Genomic DNA, 17,526 nt, shown 5'->3' on the forward strand with positions numbered 1-17,526 from the left:
GACGTGTCAATTCAAATATATTTGAAAAATCTTAGAGTTGAGTTTAAAAATTTTGAAAATTTTCTTTATTACGAGTTTATTCAGTCTGCTAAAATAAACTCAAAAAAATTCAAGCTTTGCTATAATATTCAAATTATTATTATTATTATTAATAAAATAAAATAAGATAAAAATTTAAATATTAATTTTTTAAAAATAGAAGTTAAAATTATCTAAAAAATAAATTAAAAAATATCTAATAACTTGAGTATTCAAACTTAGAGTTGGGAATGCCGGCAGGCCCGACTTTTAAGGGCCCAACCCTTATGAGCTCGTCTCTTAAGGGCCTGAGTTCTAAAATCAAGTTTTCATTTTGAGCCCTATTTTTCAAGCTCAGTCTTTATATGAAGGGTTTAGAGTCAGGCCCATGAGTCCTTTTTTAAAAATAAAAAAATTAAATATTATAAACTAATTAAAATATTTTGAAATTAAAAAAAATAAAATCCTCATATTTTTTTTAGAAATTAAACAATACACATTTAGAAATCTAATAATAAAATTTAAATCTTGATTAAAAAATAGTTCATTTTTTATAAATGTACAAATGTAATATTATAGAAAAATAAAAAATATTAAAATTTTATACTATACACTGATATTTATTAAATTATATTAAATTAATTTTAGAATAAATTAAAATTAACAATAATATAATGCATATAGGATCAGGTGAGTAGGTTATTGGTTTCAACACGTGTTCCATCAAAAATAATAATAATAATAATATAATAGGGTTTGAAGAGCGGTTGAACCTGAGCCTTTTTACAGAGCTTATCAGGACTAAGCCCTCAAACTCGATTATTTTAAAAAAATTATTTTTAAAGCTTGAATTTTATTTAAACATGACCTCTAAGCCTGATTTTTATTTTCAGCTTTATCTGAACTAGCCGGAGATAGTAAGGTCAAATTTAGTTATGTAAATTTTTTTGTCTGTTTTGAAATAATTGCGTTTTTGGTTTTTTAATCATTTCAGAATCCATGGGAGAATGGGATTTTGTTGGCATTTGAGAATCTCTTGAGACTTTATCCGCATTAAATGACTGTATGGGAACTTAGATATCATTTTCGCGTTTGAATTTGGTTCATGCCTGATTCTCTAACCATTAACCATGAAGGTTTGGGCAGTTACAAAATTCGTGAAATCCCTCAAGCCTCGACGGAACAATCTCCCCAACGTGAGCGTCTTCTCACGCGACACGAGTTCTCTAGATCCAACTGCTGCCACCGCACGAACATGTCCGACGAACTGTGACTCCTCTCCACCGTCCCCTGTTGAGTCAGTCTTTCCTTCTTTCGCGGTCTGTTAGTTGCCGCGCCATTTTAGTTCTCTCATTCTTCAATTTCTCCTGGTAAGGTTTTTCGCTATTGCTCCCCATTTTGGATGCTCTTCCATCTCTGTTCCTCTTTATTCTTCCTCTTTGTTATCGTGAAATCAATTGCATTCATTGTTATTTTCTAGTTGTTCAGGAATGAGCTTCGTTTTGGTTAGTTTAATTGTTTGGTGGCGTTCTGGGGAGTCTGGACTCTTGCCACTCAGCAGTCTCTGTCTAAATGGATCAAATATTGTAATTCTCTGCAGTCATTTTTTTTGGGCTGGGCTGAAAAATCCGGCCCATATTTTGTTGGCCCAGCCTCTTCGAAAGAAGCATGCAGTGGCTCTGCCCGTCGAAAGCATTCCCCTCCGAGTGACGCTCATGGTATATTTGCCGTTGGGTGGGCAAAGACGACGCCGTTTTCCCCTCTCCAGGTATCAGAATTCTGATCATCTCAGAAAAATCGGTCTCCATCGCCTTCGTGTCACCGTCTTTTCTCTTCTCCTCTTGCTGACTTAACGCAGTCGGGTCATCGTTGACTAATCGCCTACGAGGGCACCGTCGCGACCCGGCAATATTTGCCTGGTTTTTTATTTTTTTGGTAGTTCTATCATCCTCGCTTATCCACGACGTCCATATCTTTCCCCCGTCTCTCTGTCTTATTCATTTGCCTCTCTCTCTGTTCTTCTTTTCTTTTTGATATTCATTTGCTGCAGAATAGACTATGCGTCATCTCCAACGAATGTGTTTGCTATAAATTTGTTGGCTTGTCCCTGTGATGGCAAGAGAAAAAAGCTCGAAGATGAACATCGCTGTAATCCACCCAGATCTCGGCATAGGTAATCATATATATGCTAATTTCTATGTTACAACGTTCTCAGATTGGAGGTTGAGATTTGTTTTGGTAATGAGCGATAAGGCACTGTTGACCACCATTCGTAGTGGCTGCAAAGTCGATTGTGTGATTGTCAGACTGATAATATGATGACGAGGGTGCTAACTGAAATGCCAACTTATTTGATTTAGCCTAACATGTTTTATGTTAAACTCTTTTAGGTCATCCTTTTTCTTTCTCCCTCTGAAGTGTGTGAGCTCTCTTTAAAAGCAGAATGTTTTAACAATAGAATTAATGGTTCTTGGTCTTCTACACCGAAGTACACATCTCTACTAAATGCTCTATTAATTTTTAGGCCTGGTTCCTTTTAAACACATTTCGCACAAGATTGTTGGCATTATACTGTTTCCTTGCTTTTAGATTTATTGTTACCATTTCATCCTTAATAATTCATTACTTTCTGCTTTAAACTAGATGTTGTGAGGACTACCTCCTTTTAATGTTGTTACGGATATCTTGTCATGCTTTGTAGGTGGAGCTGAAAGATTAATAGTGGATGCTGCTGTTGAGCTCGCTTCCCATGGCCATAATGTTTATATTTTTACTGCTCATCATGATAAAAATAGATGCTTTGAGGAGACAACTGCTGGTAAATCTCTCTCAGCCTTTGTGCTTGTGTAGTACTTCTATTCTTTATATTTCATTTGTAATCGCCCTCCTTATTTTTTGATCCGGATTGATTAGTTGAAACCCCTAATAGTGTTTTAACAATTAGTTTGATACATAAATGTCCAGGTACCTTTCCAGTTACTGTGTACGGATCTTTTATTCCTCGGCATATTTTCTACCGGCTTCATGCATTATGCGCGTACCTCAGGTGTCTCTTTGTTGCTCTTTGTGTTCTTCTCTTGTGGCCATCATTTGATGTTATACTGGCAGATCAGGTCTCTGTAGTTATTCCAATCTTGAAACTTAAAAAGTCTGCAAAGGTAGTTACAATCTGATATATTTAAAATTATGTTTGAACATCACGAGAATGGCTTCATTTGTTGAATTTTCTCGATAGGTGGTATTCTATTGTCATTTTCCAGACTTGTTGCTGGCTCAACATACAACCTTCCTCAGGAGGATGTATAGGAAGCCAATAGACTATATAGAAGAAATAACAACTGGTTGGACTTTATTGTGTCTCTGTTCTGTTTCTTTGAAATTTTTCCCATCATATAAAGTGAATCACTCATTTGATCTAGTTTTGCCAACTTGTAGGGATGGCTGATTTGATACTTGTTAACAGCAAATTTACTGCATCTACTTTTGCAAATACTTTCAAGCATCTGGATGGTCGAGGAATTCAGCCAGCTGTTTTATACCCAGCAGTCAATGTGGATCAGTTCAAAGAACCCAATTCCTTTAAGTAAAAAACACGTTTGTAGCTGTTTAGCTACCCCTCATTGTAGCAAGCTTCTTAAAATTCTGCATGAAACCAATTATATGACTCCATACCAAGTTCTGTGGGCTGATGTTTGTATTTTTCTTCTGATGTAGGTTCAATTTTCTTTCCATTAATCGCTTTGAAAGGAAGAAGAACATAGAATTAGCAATATCAGCTTTTTCTATGCTCCAAACCTTTGAAGGAGATGTCCTTCAGAGTCGGGATGCATCTAATGCTTCCTTGACTGTTGTTGGTGAGCATCTTCTACTTTTGTCTTCGTATTCACAAGGATAAATTGATCTACATTTTAGTGATGTTAGATGCATTGTTTTGTTTCACAACTTAACTACTGTGTTGCTGTTATCTTCTACTATGATGTTGTGTAGCGTGCACAATGGTGGTGTCTGGAACTGTCTTTTGTGACATGGAGGTGTAATGATTTCACAATCAACTCTGTGATCTGGATTCTGGGGTAATATCGGAGAAGGTTTCAAGTTGGACTTCTTGATAATTGACATAGAAAGTACACTGCCCTCAGAAAAATAATAAAGCAATTGCTATGCTACTGTATTAATACCATACTCTATGAGATACGAAGTTTCCAGCGCTCTAGTTTGAATAGTAAAAGGGAAGATTGGTGGGCATGGAAATATTGGTGAGAGAAGGGACTGAATACTGTCAATGTGCTAACGAAAAGTGCTGGCCGCTATAATCTTTTAACTAGGGATAACAATGAAGAACAGCCCTACCATGACATCATTGAAGCAACCAAACTTCTGTCGTTCAGTTACTGTAATTTTTGCCTCATGTTTGATCATTATGATCCTAACCCTCATTTGTCTAATCTTGTTACTTTAGGCTACAATAGCAGTAGGAATTTTAGCACTGATCATCCACTACCTCTAATTTACAGGCATTGCATGCTGAAAGGTTTTAGGTTAGCTTTGAGCTCTTGTTTGTATTAGACTTTTCTTGATTGAAATTTAGGTCCCATTTTTACTCAAAAAAGAAATATTGGCGACCAAGAAAGTTATGTGCTACTAACCTTTTTTTTATTTTATTTTTTTATGTATAGAGTTAGAGGGAAGATTTGACCTATTCAAGGGATAACTATAACATTTCTTGACAGTATAAATGAGTGTTGAATGTAAACCATTCAAATTTCTTTTTGTCTCTGATTTTTCTCTTCTCTGCGTGTGTCTGTGCATGCACACGTGTATATGCACAAGTGTGAAATCTGTTGTCGTTTCTTGTTCCAGGAGGCTTTGACAAACGATTGAAGGAGAATGTAGAGTACTTGGAAGAGCTAAAAAACTTGGCAGAAAGGGAAGGTGTATCAAATCGGATAAGGTTCATCACATCTTGCTCAACAGCTGAAAGGAATGCTCTTCTTTCAGAATGCCTGTGTGTCCTTTACACTCCAAAGGTGCGCGAAACCTTCTATTTTTTCCAAATACCAGTTGGAATTAGCTGAACAAAGTTTTACATGTAGCTCTTTAATGCAGGATGAGCACTTTGGCATCGTTCCATTGGAGGCAATGGCAGCTTATAAACCAGTTATTGCTTGCAATAGTGGTGGACCTGTTGAGTCAATCAAGAGTGGTGTGACAGGGTTCCTTTGTGATCCTACTCCACGAGAGTTTTCTCAAGCAATGTTCCAACTCATTCGAGATCCCCAGGATGCTGAGAAAATGGGCAGGGAAGCTAGGAGGCATGTCCTTGAGTCATTTTCAACAAAGACATTTGGCCAACGTTTGAATAGATATCTTGTTGATATTCGCAGGGGAAAGAAGGACTGAGTTATGGAAGATTTTCGTATACAATTGGTACTATGACGATAAATTAAATAGGCATTTAAGCATGAGTCTGAAAAAAATGTTTGCTTAAGATTTTTGTCAATTTAGGATTGGTTTAGTCTTTTAATGGCTAATTTCAATAAACTGAATTCACTTCAGAAAACTTAGAATTTCAGACAATACTAACCTTATTTGCTATGCAAGGTAGATAGTTTGCTATGTAGTCGGCATCGGAACTGGTACTGCAGACGATCCTAGTCAGAGGCCAGAGCCCCGACAACGTCAATATTTCAAAGTGACTTGTGGTGAGAATTGAACATTGGGGTTTCGAACCTCCTGGTTTTATATCTTACACACACATTATATATATATATATATATATATTTGTATATGTATATGTATATGAAATAAGCTTCGACAGCTACACATTTAAACCAAATTGTAGATTTCTTAAGAGCAGTTATTACTTTCTCATAATGAAGTTGTCAACTCCAAGAGCGTATTTATGAACGTAGATTCAAAATTTTTGCATACGTACGTCAAAATTTTACAATTAAGGATTATATGACTACAACGTATTTTCAAAAGTTCAAGAGACTGATGATTAATTGTGTCAGGGAGACTTGGAAGTTAGAAGTAACTTTCCAAATATTTTCTTATATAAATAGTAATTAATTGTGTAAGATTTTTCTTCAGACATCACAAGTAATTAAGTTGATTTCACGTCTTTTTATGATTTCAATCTTTCATAACCTTAAATATAATATTAAAATAGTGTGCAATTACTGCACATTTATAATTTAAAAAAATGTTACTCTCAGTATTATTTTTAAAAAGGCATGTATTTTGAATGTGATGAATTGCCCTTGATGAATAATGCCTTTAAAAGTGTCTCGATCACATACTTCCAGACCCTTGGGACTAATCCTCCAAGCCAAACACTAGAGCGGCTCACCGAGCACCCAGAAACTTTAGAGATTTACATTTCACACACTTGTTTGAAATCTCTTCAGTAATTATTGTGAAATAGGGTTTATTGTTTATTATTTGGTCCTCGTTTCTGTGATCAAACTGCATATTTTGCAGGGTTTATAGGATGCTATGCACTTGGTAGAAGTAAACGTAAATAGTGTTAGATTCGATTTCCCCGATAAGTCCCCAAGGAAACGTCCAAAAATATCCACAAGGCTTCATTAAAATAGGAAATAATGCAATGAGGAAAATTTTAAAAAATTAGTAAAAAAAAAAAAATTACACAAGGGAAGGGCAACAGGGTAACAGTCTGGAGGAAAAAAACCAAGTTACTTACAGCTCAGATTAAGACCATTATAAGAGCAAAACCATCAATTACAAACAGGCTATATTGCAAAATATCCACATGATAAATATTACCTCTACTATTTTTATCCCCAAAAAAAAAAAAATTACCTCAACTATAACTTAAAATAGAAGATATAAGAATTGCAATGCATTAACTCGACATTAATGCATGGTTGAGGCGCGCGCGCGCGCGCATGTAAAGAGGTGAATATAGTTACCCCCTCAAACTCAAAATCAGAGTTCACCTAAATTCGATCAACTAAGGAATCGATGGCATCCCACACCGGCTTTCGTCAATTAAAGCCCAACTTAACATTTCTGTGCAGAATGGGTCATCTGGTTTAAGCCACAAAGCCTGATTTTTCAAACCAAGAAAATGATAATTCGTAAGGCAGTTGAGCAATCAAACAAATGATCATGCCATGAAGATAAGAAGTAATCAATTGCCAGATCAGCCAACCATGTTAAGAACAGTTCATATGCTTCTAGTAAATTACCAGCACTATATTGAGAATAAAATTTACCACATAAAAATGCTTTATAATATATCACGTTATACAGAAAACCGAACATATATTTAATATGAAGAGAGAGAGACAGAGAGAGAAAGACACTTACTTTGTGATAATAAGTAATAGCCGTAGTGAAGTCATCCTGCAATGATTACAACGACAAACCTCAAATTAACAGAACATTAGGAGAAAAAATTTGGAAAGAGAAGGGTGAAAAACATATTTTGAGAATAAAGAAAATTGAAGTGCTTAGGACGTGACAATAAAGCCAAAGCTTACTGCCAATACCTTGACTCTAAACAACAAAGGTTCTAGCTTTTTACACACATTTTCCATAAACATAGTGATCACCGAGTCATCAACTCCTCCTAAGCGTACATGAAATATCTAATAACTAATAACTTCTAATGTTCATTGCATTAAGAATGTTAATAGTTCATTATCTCATTAACTTCATATAGGAAAAACCCCCTATCAGAATTTTCACTCAATTCATGTTTTGATCAACAATAATTTCAAAAAATTCATCAAGTCAAGAGTAACCCCCTTGCCAGCACTGACTCTTACGCGTAATGAACTTGCTAATGAAATTTTCTAAGTGAGACAGGCACTCTGCTGCAAAGCAACAAAATAATTGGTTCATGTTACAAAGCTTTTTTTTTACTCCACTGACACTATATTATAGTAGAAAAAGAAAAGAATGAAAAGAAAAAATGGGGAAGAGTTTTAGATACCTGCAAGTGGTATGCATATGCTAGACCAGCATACGTGCTCAGACTTCTTGTTGATAATGCAAGTGCTTTCTCGTAGTATGAAATTGCTTCATCATACATCCTGTGACAGTGATTCAAGCAATCAGGATCGGATATGCTGAACTCCACCAGTGAATAGTGATAATCAATAATTAAGTGGCATAATTATAAATAAAAAAGCTGATCAACACAGTTGATAATATCTAATGAGGAGATATACAACTTCCCATCAAATTAAAATGCCTGGCATGACCAAGGAAATCCAGACCTACTGAAATTGAGGACAACATTATAAACAAAAAAAAATGCCTTATGAGATACTGAAAAATTATGGACACAAGAAAAATCTTGAAATGAGCAGGGTTGATTGCCACCACGATAGTCACCTGAGTTAATCCTAATAGTGAAGAACATAAGAATGACAAGATTTGTAGTTCGCAAAATACCATTGTAAGCTAAAAACTATCAAACATCCAGAAACTTGTGAACAAGACAAGAAAAGTTGAAGTAAAATGACCACAGAGATAAATTTATACACTTACTTCAACTTCCTGTAGGCATGGGCAAGGTTAACTACGGTTGGTTCCGACATTTCACTTAATGAGGATGGGATGAGGGCTAATGTTTTCTCAAACCACCACACTGCTTTGTTATACCTGAATGATGGATAACAAATATGCATGTCAGAATCATTCAAATGTTGCATGAAACTTAAAAAGAAATGCTGACTTTACTAGTACTGGGCAACCCTGTATCAGCATATATAATTGGAACATCGGAGTCATGTGTGAAGAAATTATGAGTGCCAAGATCCATATATAACAAAAATCAAGGGTATCAAGAATTTTTACATCCAGATCTCAGCTGCCAAACGTTCCCAAGCTTTAACTCATTAGGTTTATGAACTACAGTTATATTTCAAACTACGAAAAAAATACACAGGTCCTCAAAATACAAATGAATTGGCACTAGCACTTCCACCCCAATATCCATCTGTTTAACCAAAAAGTTTGCATACTCAGCACTTGTATATTGCAGAAGTTCAGTTTAAGCAAATAGTATGCTGTTTAAAACTTGGTCAAAGTTTCTATGCTAACTCGGTTTATCACATCCCCATTTTGGTTACTGTCATAACATCCAACTATCTATGGATCACATGAATTGCATAACACCTCAAGGGAGGATGGGTTCAAAGGGGAGAATGTAAACTTATAATATGGTTTATTGAAGGAAAATAGATTTAATTTTGGTGACGTGATTATAAGGCTGACAAATATTCTTACTCTTGCATATGGTAGGCAACAACTCCAAGTTCATTAAATACAAGTGGATCAGAGGGGCAAATCGCCTTAGCCTGCAAAAAAACTGAAGAAACATATGCTAATGAGTATAAGCGCAAATATATGAAAAACAAATGAATAATGCATAATTTGCATAGTTCACTAAAGGAGAGTGCTATTCTTTGTTAAAAAGGGGTGCTGTATAATGAGGCAATCAGTTATCTCAAATCCAACAAAAAACAGCATGATTAACATTTAATTTCCAAACAGCGTAATGGACTTGAAAAGTAAAAAAGAAAAAAGATCCCGCTTATACATTGCTTATTTTGTTATTTCTGCAAGCAACACGAACATTGATATGATCATACAATGATTTATGAATGATAAGTACACATTTTTCGGGTTTCTCCTTATAGGGACTATGGTAGGAGTCCTGCTGTACACGCAATTCCTATTCTCACATCCAGTAGGAGGAAGAAATGACAGAAGCTCGACAATGATTCTATCAACAAGTAGTTTGATAAGAGACAGTAACTTACATGTCTATGAGTTAGTTTATCTAATTGTGATGAGTTCTCCATCATCCAGAGGGGATGAAACATACTGTCTGTTACTAAGTTATCTACATATAAACCAATCTAATAAATGTATGTGAAGTATTATTCAGATCTATGATGGGAGAATCTCCAAGAGGCATTTTAGACTAAAAGTTTCAGGTTATGGCTTCTATACTAAGAAACATTTATTTATTTCCCTTTCTCTATTAGCTCCCCACCACTTCCCCAGAATCTCCCTAGCAGCTTCCGAAACTCCCTCATCTTCTTAACCCAGATCTAGACCCAACTATACTTGACAATATGTTTAGTAATAGGCACCTGCTCAGCAAGCTTATAGCTGTGGGTTCGCATGCATTCCATTCCAATGTAAAGAGTTGGCAAATGGCACCTGGAATAAGAGAATATCAAGATTTAACCTGTAAAAGAACAATTCATGCATAATAAGAAGATTTCATACTTACTTAGAAAATGAAACACTCATGGACACAACACATGCAAGAGTGCATCTCATATATTAATCATAATCGTAAGTTAGGAAATAAAAAATGTAGTTTTTTGTTATTTGGTGGAGGCAATGACTCAAACGAGGCAAAGTTCAGAGTAATTTAATCAAATTATAAGTCCCATCTTGAAAAAGTCTTTTAAAACAACAGAGGTAAAAATGTAAGATTCATGCAAAGGACTCAAGGCTAAATAAAAGAACCCCCCCCCCAAAATAATCAATCTCAGGCCTCTTCTTTTACAAATGAAGAGTCAAACTTCACATTTTTCTAATTTCAAGATTCAACCCCACAATCTGGGAGCTCTTGCCCTTCCACAGGTCACAAGGGCTGAGGGCCCTCTTAAATGAAAGCCAGTGCCAGTTAAATGAAGCTTGATTGATTGCATGATACAGCTACAGGTTACATTTTCTTTACATTTATCTTCTTGGCTTACCTCTTGACCTATTCAATTTTTCCCCAAATTGATGCACCCAGTCATGACTTCACAGCACATGACAGTCATGCAGGATGACAAGAAATTAGTGCATGTCACTGATGGCTTTGATTATAGGTCTCTATACTGTCTACCTAAAGGTCCTTCTTTAGAGTTATTAACCACAGAAGAATTTGGATAAAGATTTTTCCATGTATCAAAGGGGGGAAAATGAGAAACCTAGCACAAGGTTTGACGTGCTCTCCTAAGTAAGGTTCCACAAACATGTAAAGAACTCCCTTGATATTGTAGCTTCAATCCACAAAATAAGTCACGGGAACCCATATAATTTGATATAAATATGTCATAAAAAATGGCATTTTTAAAAAGTAGTTCACAAATGAAGGAAAATGTTTAGGAACATAAAGAAGAAGAAGAAAACATAAAGGAAGAAACATTATCAGCAGGTTTTTGAATCAATAAACGTAAGAGAAAACAATATTTGAGTCCTTTGATAACCATCATTTTCTCTAGAAACTGTTTTACAAAATGTTTACAAATCATTAGTGGTTGTTAGCACATTCAGTTTCATTTCCTTTGTAATTACCCCAGGAAGAGCAACAAACAAGTCTTCATTTTTTCACTTAACAACTACAAAACACCTCATCAAGCAAGGGATGAAAGGAAAGAGAATTTGAGGAAGCAGGCAATGATATCACTGATCTACACAGCTATGGTACTACAGAGTCCAAAATCTGTACGATATATATATATATATATATATTGCTACATATACACTAGGATACAATTTATGTTCACACTGAGAAATTAGTTTTGCAGATATGGGCAGAAGAAACAACTCAACCATATCTGAATCAAAATATTCTAATGCAAAAGTTGATATGTTACCCGGGAAATAAACGAGCTGCAGTGCGGTAAGCCGACATTGCTTGATCACCCTCTTCTTTAGCAGCATAAGCATTCCCATAGCCTATCCATGCTGGTGCAAACGTTCCATCTAGACTCGTTGCCTTGCTGTATGGTAAGGATGGAAATGAAACAGTAAGTTTATTAATGATGTCAAGCAATTGGATATATGAAGAAAATTAACTGTACATTAAAAAAAAAAATCTGAGTCATGCTCAGAGATATATAATTGATCCAAGACTAAAGTTTTGAGTGAAAGACCTATTATAGATGCATTTATGTACACTTGGGTTAATAATAATGTATAATCTAGCGTATCATATTTCACAGCAAAGATACAACAGCAAAGAAATTAAGCATGACCACTCCACTACCAAGGCATAACACTCAACAAAGTATCAAGCAAAATGATAATTGCATTGAATTTCAGGGAAATACTCAAAGTAACTATATTCCAACTATCATGTTTTTAGTTACAAAAGAAGCCAATTATTCTTATTAGTGAAATAATTCAAAAGCCAAAAAATGATAACAGATAACAAGAAAGCTAGCATTAGATGTTTCAGGATGGGCTATATCTACTGTGATAACAAGCTATGTGTACCTGAAATATCGACGGGACTGGTCATACTTCTTGATACAATAGTAATAGCAACCAACCGCAAACCAAGATAAAGCCCTAAAATAACATCAATTAACCATCACAATAAAGTAAATAATTCAACCAAATATTCAAGATTATCAAGGATCTAGATATTCTGTTTGGATCCATCATCTAGCAAAGATATCTTCTGCAATTAGGTAACATTTTTTGTTAAAATGCCTGAGCCTTCTAGTTGTCGTCCAAAATTATCAAAACTGCATTGAAATTCAATATGAAATATCTCCCTCAACTGCAGTAGAGTTCATGTAAATTAAAAAGCAATCTGAAACACAAAAAATCATAACTGGTCCTTGTAGCAAATGAAACAGCAGACAACAAATAATGAGTACTATAAGAAAACTTACTTTTGAGGATAATCCTTCACCAGATTGCATGCCATCAGATAGAGCTCATTTGAATGTCCAAGCTCCATAGCAGCTGCCAGATGTACTAAGGTAGTCTTGTTATGGAAAGGATCCTTCTCAAGCAGACTGTAACAGTGCTGAAACTCAGTTAGGAAAGAGAGGCAGTGGAAAGACAAGAGAAGCAGCAGCTATTAAGAAAAAAAAAAAAAAACCACAACTGTATTGCACTTCAGTCTCCAGTCTCCAAATCAGTTCCCCAACTTACACAGATGTTAACTCAAAACATTTCTGATATTCACCACACTGATGGTAGTATTCAGCTTTGCAGGCTAATAGGTCAGTGTTGGTTTTCAGTGTACGCAAGAAAGAAGGATTAGATTGGTCAATTTTACAGCTTGTGTTCTCAAGGTCTCGAAACTTTGCTTCCACAACATTTTCCTTCTCATACTGCATAACAAAGAAAAGAGAAGCCTTGATCGGTATGCATGCACTCACAAAGTCACCATCATAATCAACCATCACAATGCATTGTAATGTAGAAAAGGCAAGTAAAATAATTTTCCCCCTTCATATCCATTGACATACAATACAAAACATTCAAATATCACTGAATCCAAAATGGCCTAGATGTTACCTTCTTTATCAAGCATGAATAGAATGAAGAAAGCCATCCATCTTCACTACCAAATTGCAATGATGAAATCAAATTTGCTTCTGATATTCAGCATAGAGAAAAAGGAAGGGGGAGAAGTGTAAGAATCAATTTGTAACTAGATAAGTTACACATTTCTTGCAATGAATGAAGATTCTGATGCATTAGTTAAGAGCTTTTACCCTCCTCACATGTGAGCATGTGATTTTCAATAAGACATTCCAGAGCCTGACATAATAACCAAACAGCCAGAAGAAATTAGGATACTAATGCATATGTTGAGATACTTGAGAGCAGGGAGACATGGTAAATATGAAGCTTTTAAAATTGCATGAAGAGGAAAAAATTCAAGCAGTCAAAAACTCTGCTGAAAGGACAAAGTATTGGATTTATTAATTTACCAACACTTCCGACTTCAGATTACAGAAATATGAATTTTTTGCTGTAATAATAGTTGAGTCAAGGTAGATTTACTACACAGTATACACTCTTATCAACTATAGAAAAGCAAGGGAAAGATTGAGACATACCTCATAGCATAAAGGGTCAGCTTTTATAGCAGCTTTGTACCTTCAACCAAAGAAAACAGAGAATAACAAGGGAACTTTTCATGTTAATTCTGTTAATTAAATCCAAACACATCATAATTCAACTATTGCTCATGCAAGCAAAAAAAAAAATATTTTTTTTTAAAAAAAATGCTTGTATGGTTAAAAAAAGGGGCCAAGTTAGTTAACCATAAGTCGCAAAAGGAACTCACCACAATCGAGCCTGGGCACGGTTTTCCAGAGCTTCATGTGCTTTGCCTCTTAAGAAACATATTGCAGAAGATATCTGTTACAGCACAGAAAAATGCATTGAGCTAAGCAAACTAGCAAAACTAAGAAAAAGCCAGAGTCAAACATGATGAATAAAGATATTGTCAATATTTAACCTCAGCTACATTGTGCTACCATATCAAATATTAGAAAATATACAGAATTTCTAACCAGTAAGTGGGAAGCATGAAGGAAAGAACACAGTATTGTTCTCAAGCCCTTTCTTGATAAATGTTTGCACACCAAATATGCAAAAAAAGTTTATCTATTGATTTAATCATACAGATAAGATGTGTTGCCTCAATAACTAATCAATATTTCTAATCATCCAGCATGCAAGAATGGAAATAGATTAGGCAAAGCACAAAGTTTGCAGAAATACAAATTTCTATATATAAAGTTAGAAGACTTTACCACAGCATGGCTGTTATAGCAAATTTAAAACTTATAACTTTAACATACAAATCATTCAAATAACTTAACAACCCATTAGTAAGTGTCATTTTGGTTCAAAACTTCCAAAGCAAACCAAATATTCAACAGTAAGGTATCTCATTGTATGTTTGAGGAAAAATAAACATATAATTAAGTTTGAAGGGTTCCAAAACAGGACAATAGTAAATGTTTTGAAGACTAAAAGAATGCTACCCACAAGGACTACAAAACATGTCAGAATTTTCCTTCAGTTTTGAGAATTGACATAATATGATATGGAAAAATAGAAAAGATAGTAGAATAGAGAAATAGAATAGAATAGAATTGAGAAAGAAGGAAGAGAATTCAGAGGAGAGAGAGAGAGATTAATCTGAATAGTACACTTTCGTTATGTCAATAGGCTAGCTACAATTGAGGGCGTAATCCTGATATTTATAGGTTCAGAACTTGTTAAGAAAAACAACATTAGAATATAGGCACGAAGACTTAACTATCCTCAACCACCAATAACTACCTAAATAACATAGACTTTTATTATTTTCATACCATAATATCACTGTTTTATCTTTCCCCCTCCTGTTCTCCTGCTATTTTCCCCTATACCCTGCTGATTCTACATCAGATGGATTCATGGTCTCCAACCCTAAAGGCAAACCATAAAATTCAGTCTTAGAAGTATCCCAGCAAGTTCTTGAAACAAGGCTCAATAATAGTCCTGTTGCACTAGAATGTTAATTTTCACTTGGTGCCTTTTTCCACTTATAATATCAGTATCAGATACTGGCAGTACAGGAATATAGTATTGATATTATGGTATTGTAGTCCCCTAATTACAAAGTTACAGTTTCTTATTGCTTCCTGGTTTATACTAATTTCCCTTGGCATTTGATTAATGAAAAAAAAAAAAATTTAATTTCCCATCATTGACTAGAATTGTCACAAGATCCTTGACAACGCATAAAGGCAAAAGATTATAGCCAAACATTACAATTTACAAGGTAAAAGTAACCCAGAGGGAGGACGTCACATTGATCTCACGATCTTCACCATCTTTATCCAAGTACATGACATTAGAATCCTTTGTGTCTGAAACATTGCCTTGTTCATCCACTTTAGCCTCACCCAGCATTAATAAGCATTGATCCCATTCCTTGAGCTCCTCCTGTTTAAGAAAGCAAGTTAATATGGTATACGCAATTTGTAATATATGTTAAAAAGCTATAAAGATGTAAAATACTACAACTACAAAACATAGCTACAGTCTCATCAAAGTTTAAAGGGTTTTAAAGAGTAATATATCATATACAAATAACATAGACTGTAATCAATTTCCCAAATGGCAAAGCTACTCAGCTATGTACCAAAAAAATTTCCACATGCCACACATTTCTGTCCTAATTTATCTGAAATTTTCCTCCTGCAAATGAAGCACCAGCAATCCATCACATGAAGAAATAAATTGGAGCTAGTTAATGTAGGATGAAAAGGAAACAAAAGCGATAAGCAAAGAAAAAATTCTCAAAATTCAATACTCAACAATCAAGAAGTAATGACTACAACTGACTAGTCCCAATTCCGAAGAGGATTTATCCAAATAAGGAAATCTCAAGCCATCCCAACTGATCAAAATTGCATTAACTTATGATATAATAAATCATAAAACAATCATTAAAACATCAAACAACCATGAAAAATGACTATTAGTTATTGGACTATCATAATCAGGAAACTTATTTGCGAGCGATTCAAGGTCTACTATTCTGCTCAATATAAAACACTTAAAAGTAGACATTTACATGAAACACGTATGACACTTCATGATACACATCACATATTCTAATATTTTGGTTGATTATTACAAATATTCTTATATTAGTTTAAAAATACTTGTTTAAAAATCAATATATTTATACCTATTATCATAAAATGTTGAAATATATCATATATATATTATCGTACCCATATCCTAAAATTTTGAAAATTGTTGTATCCATCATATTATAGTGTATCACAACCGATACACATACCTATATCGGTACTTCTTAGATTGGAAACTTTTTAAACAACAGGAAGAAAAAGCCTTATCCCACTAGATTGGAAACTTTTAAAATTTTGGATGAACTTAACAACATTAACTAACTTGAACTTAATTTCTTTTTTTTTTGGTAATAAACTTTAGCTTAGTTTCTTAATACCCAAGAAGTTGCTAAATAGTCTTTAAAATAAGAACAGAGGTAGTCTTAGTATAAGATAATTAGAATAATGTCAGTTGTATTTTTATCCAGAAGCATCATTAACAGACAGTTTTAATTTAGAACTATCATACAATGCCCGTTGTGTTTGATGTATCGCCATGCCCCTGTCCATGCTTCATAGCCTAGTAAGCTCCCCTCTAGTTCCAACCTTGTTTCATCGGTTTATGACAAGGAACTGTTCAAAAATGTTTGCACCTCACTTCAGAATATTTGAAAATACAAAGAAGCAGTCGTAATCAATGTCGACCATAGGAAACACATGGAAAAAGATTATCACAAGGCTACTCACACAAATACAACTGAATTGATACCAGCATGTGGAGTAGAGGAACTTACTAGACACTTGGCAGCGAGGTAGCGGAAGCGGAGATCACGGAGAACTATCTTAGAGGCATTGAGGAGGTGAAAAGCGCGACGGTAATGGCGGCCGAGGAAGAGGGCCTGAGCCTGCATGTAGATATCGGCGGGATCATTGGTAAAGGCGGCGACCTTATCTGCAAAGAAGATGGCGGAAGAGTAGAGGTGCTTGCTTACGCAGTCCCTCACAACACCTCGAAGTTTCTCAATTTCTTCCTCTCTCATCTCCGATTAGGGTTTTCTGCCACCTTCTGAGTTCAAGTGAGTGAAATGGGATTGAGCTGAGCGTCATGGGAGGGAGGAAATTGAAATACAGGCGGGAG

At 34.9% G+C, this 17,526-nt stretch overlaps 2 protein-coding genes across 2 annotated transcripts; one reads left to right on the forward strand and one right to left on the reverse strand.

Moving 5' to 3' along the window:
* The first annotated feature begins 1,707 nt into the window (after nt 1-1,707).
* LOC129313205 (uncharacterized) lies at nt 1,708-5,762 on the forward strand. Its single transcript, XM_054956171.1, has 9 exons — nt 1,708-1,953; nt 2,069-2,191; nt 2,720-2,836; nt 2,983-3,176; nt 3,254-3,359; nt 3,454-3,601; nt 3,733-3,872; nt 4,879-5,045; nt 5,125-5,762. The coding sequence occupies exons 2-9, from the start codon at nt 2,131-2,133 to the stop codon at nt 5,416-5,418; spliced, it is 1,227 nt and encodes a 408-aa protein (XP_054812146.1). The 5' UTR covers nt 1,708-1,953; nt 2,069-2,130; the 3' UTR covers nt 5,419-5,762.
* Nucleotides 5,763-6,698: 936 nt separating this feature from the next.
* LOC129312936 (anaphase-promoting complex subunit 6-like) lies at nt 6,699-17,522 on the reverse strand. Its single transcript, XM_054955737.1, has 16 exons — nt 17,183-17,522; nt 15,619-15,753; nt 14,099-14,172; nt 13,869-13,908; nt 13,521-13,566; nt 13,321-13,400; nt 12,952-13,133; nt 12,687-12,812; nt 12,283-12,357; nt 11,661-11,786; nt 10,124-10,224; nt 9,283-9,364; nt 8,542-8,655; nt 7,982-8,081; nt 7,354-7,389; nt 6,699-7,090 (listed from the first exon to the last, which is right to left on the reverse strand). Exons 1-16 carry the CDS (start codon nt 17,426-17,428, stop codon nt 6,995-6,997), a joined length of 1,659 nt encoding a protein of 552 aa, XP_054811712.1. The 5' UTR covers nt 17,429-17,522; the 3' UTR covers nt 6,699-6,994.
* Nucleotides 17,523-17,526: the final 4 nt, after the last annotated feature.

This window comes from Prosopis cineraria, unplaced genomic scaffold (genome assembly GCF_029017545.1).
Source record: "Prosopis cineraria cultivar Desert tree isolate PC_DT_omini unplaced genomic scaffold, ASM2901754v1 PC6, whole genome shotgun sequence".
Taxonomy (NCBI): domain Eukaryota; kingdom Viridiplantae; phylum Streptophyta; class Magnoliopsida; order Fabales; family Fabaceae; genus Prosopis; species Prosopis cineraria.

Excerpts from the sequence above, each read along its gene's own strand:
- LOC129313205 (XM_054956171.1), top strand. The coding sequence starts at position 2,131 with ATGGCAAGAGAAAAAAGCTCGAAGATGAACATCGCTGTAATCCACCCA. Across the intron at positions 3,360-3,453 it reads TATAGAAGAAATAACAACTG|GGATGGCTGATTTGATACTT; the intron begins GTTGGACTTTAT and ends GCCAACTTGTAG. Across the intron at positions 5,046-5,124 it reads GTGTCCTTTACACTCCAAAG|GATGAGCACTTTGGCATCGT; the intron begins GTGCGCGAAACC and ends TCTTTAATGCAG.
- LOC129312936 (XM_054955737.1), bottom strand. The coding sequence starts at position 17,428 with ATGAGAGAGGAAGAAATTGAGAAACTTCGAGGTGTTGTGAGGGACTGC. Across the intron at positions 13,909-14,098 it reads CGTGCCCAGGCTCGATTGTG|GTACAAAGCTGCTATAAAAG; the intron begins GTGAGTTCCTTT and ends CTTTGGTTGAAG. Across the intron at positions 8,082-8,541 it reads CATGCCTACAGGAAGTTGAA|GATGTATGATGAAGCAATTT; the intron begins GTAAGTGTATAA and ends TCACTGTCACAG.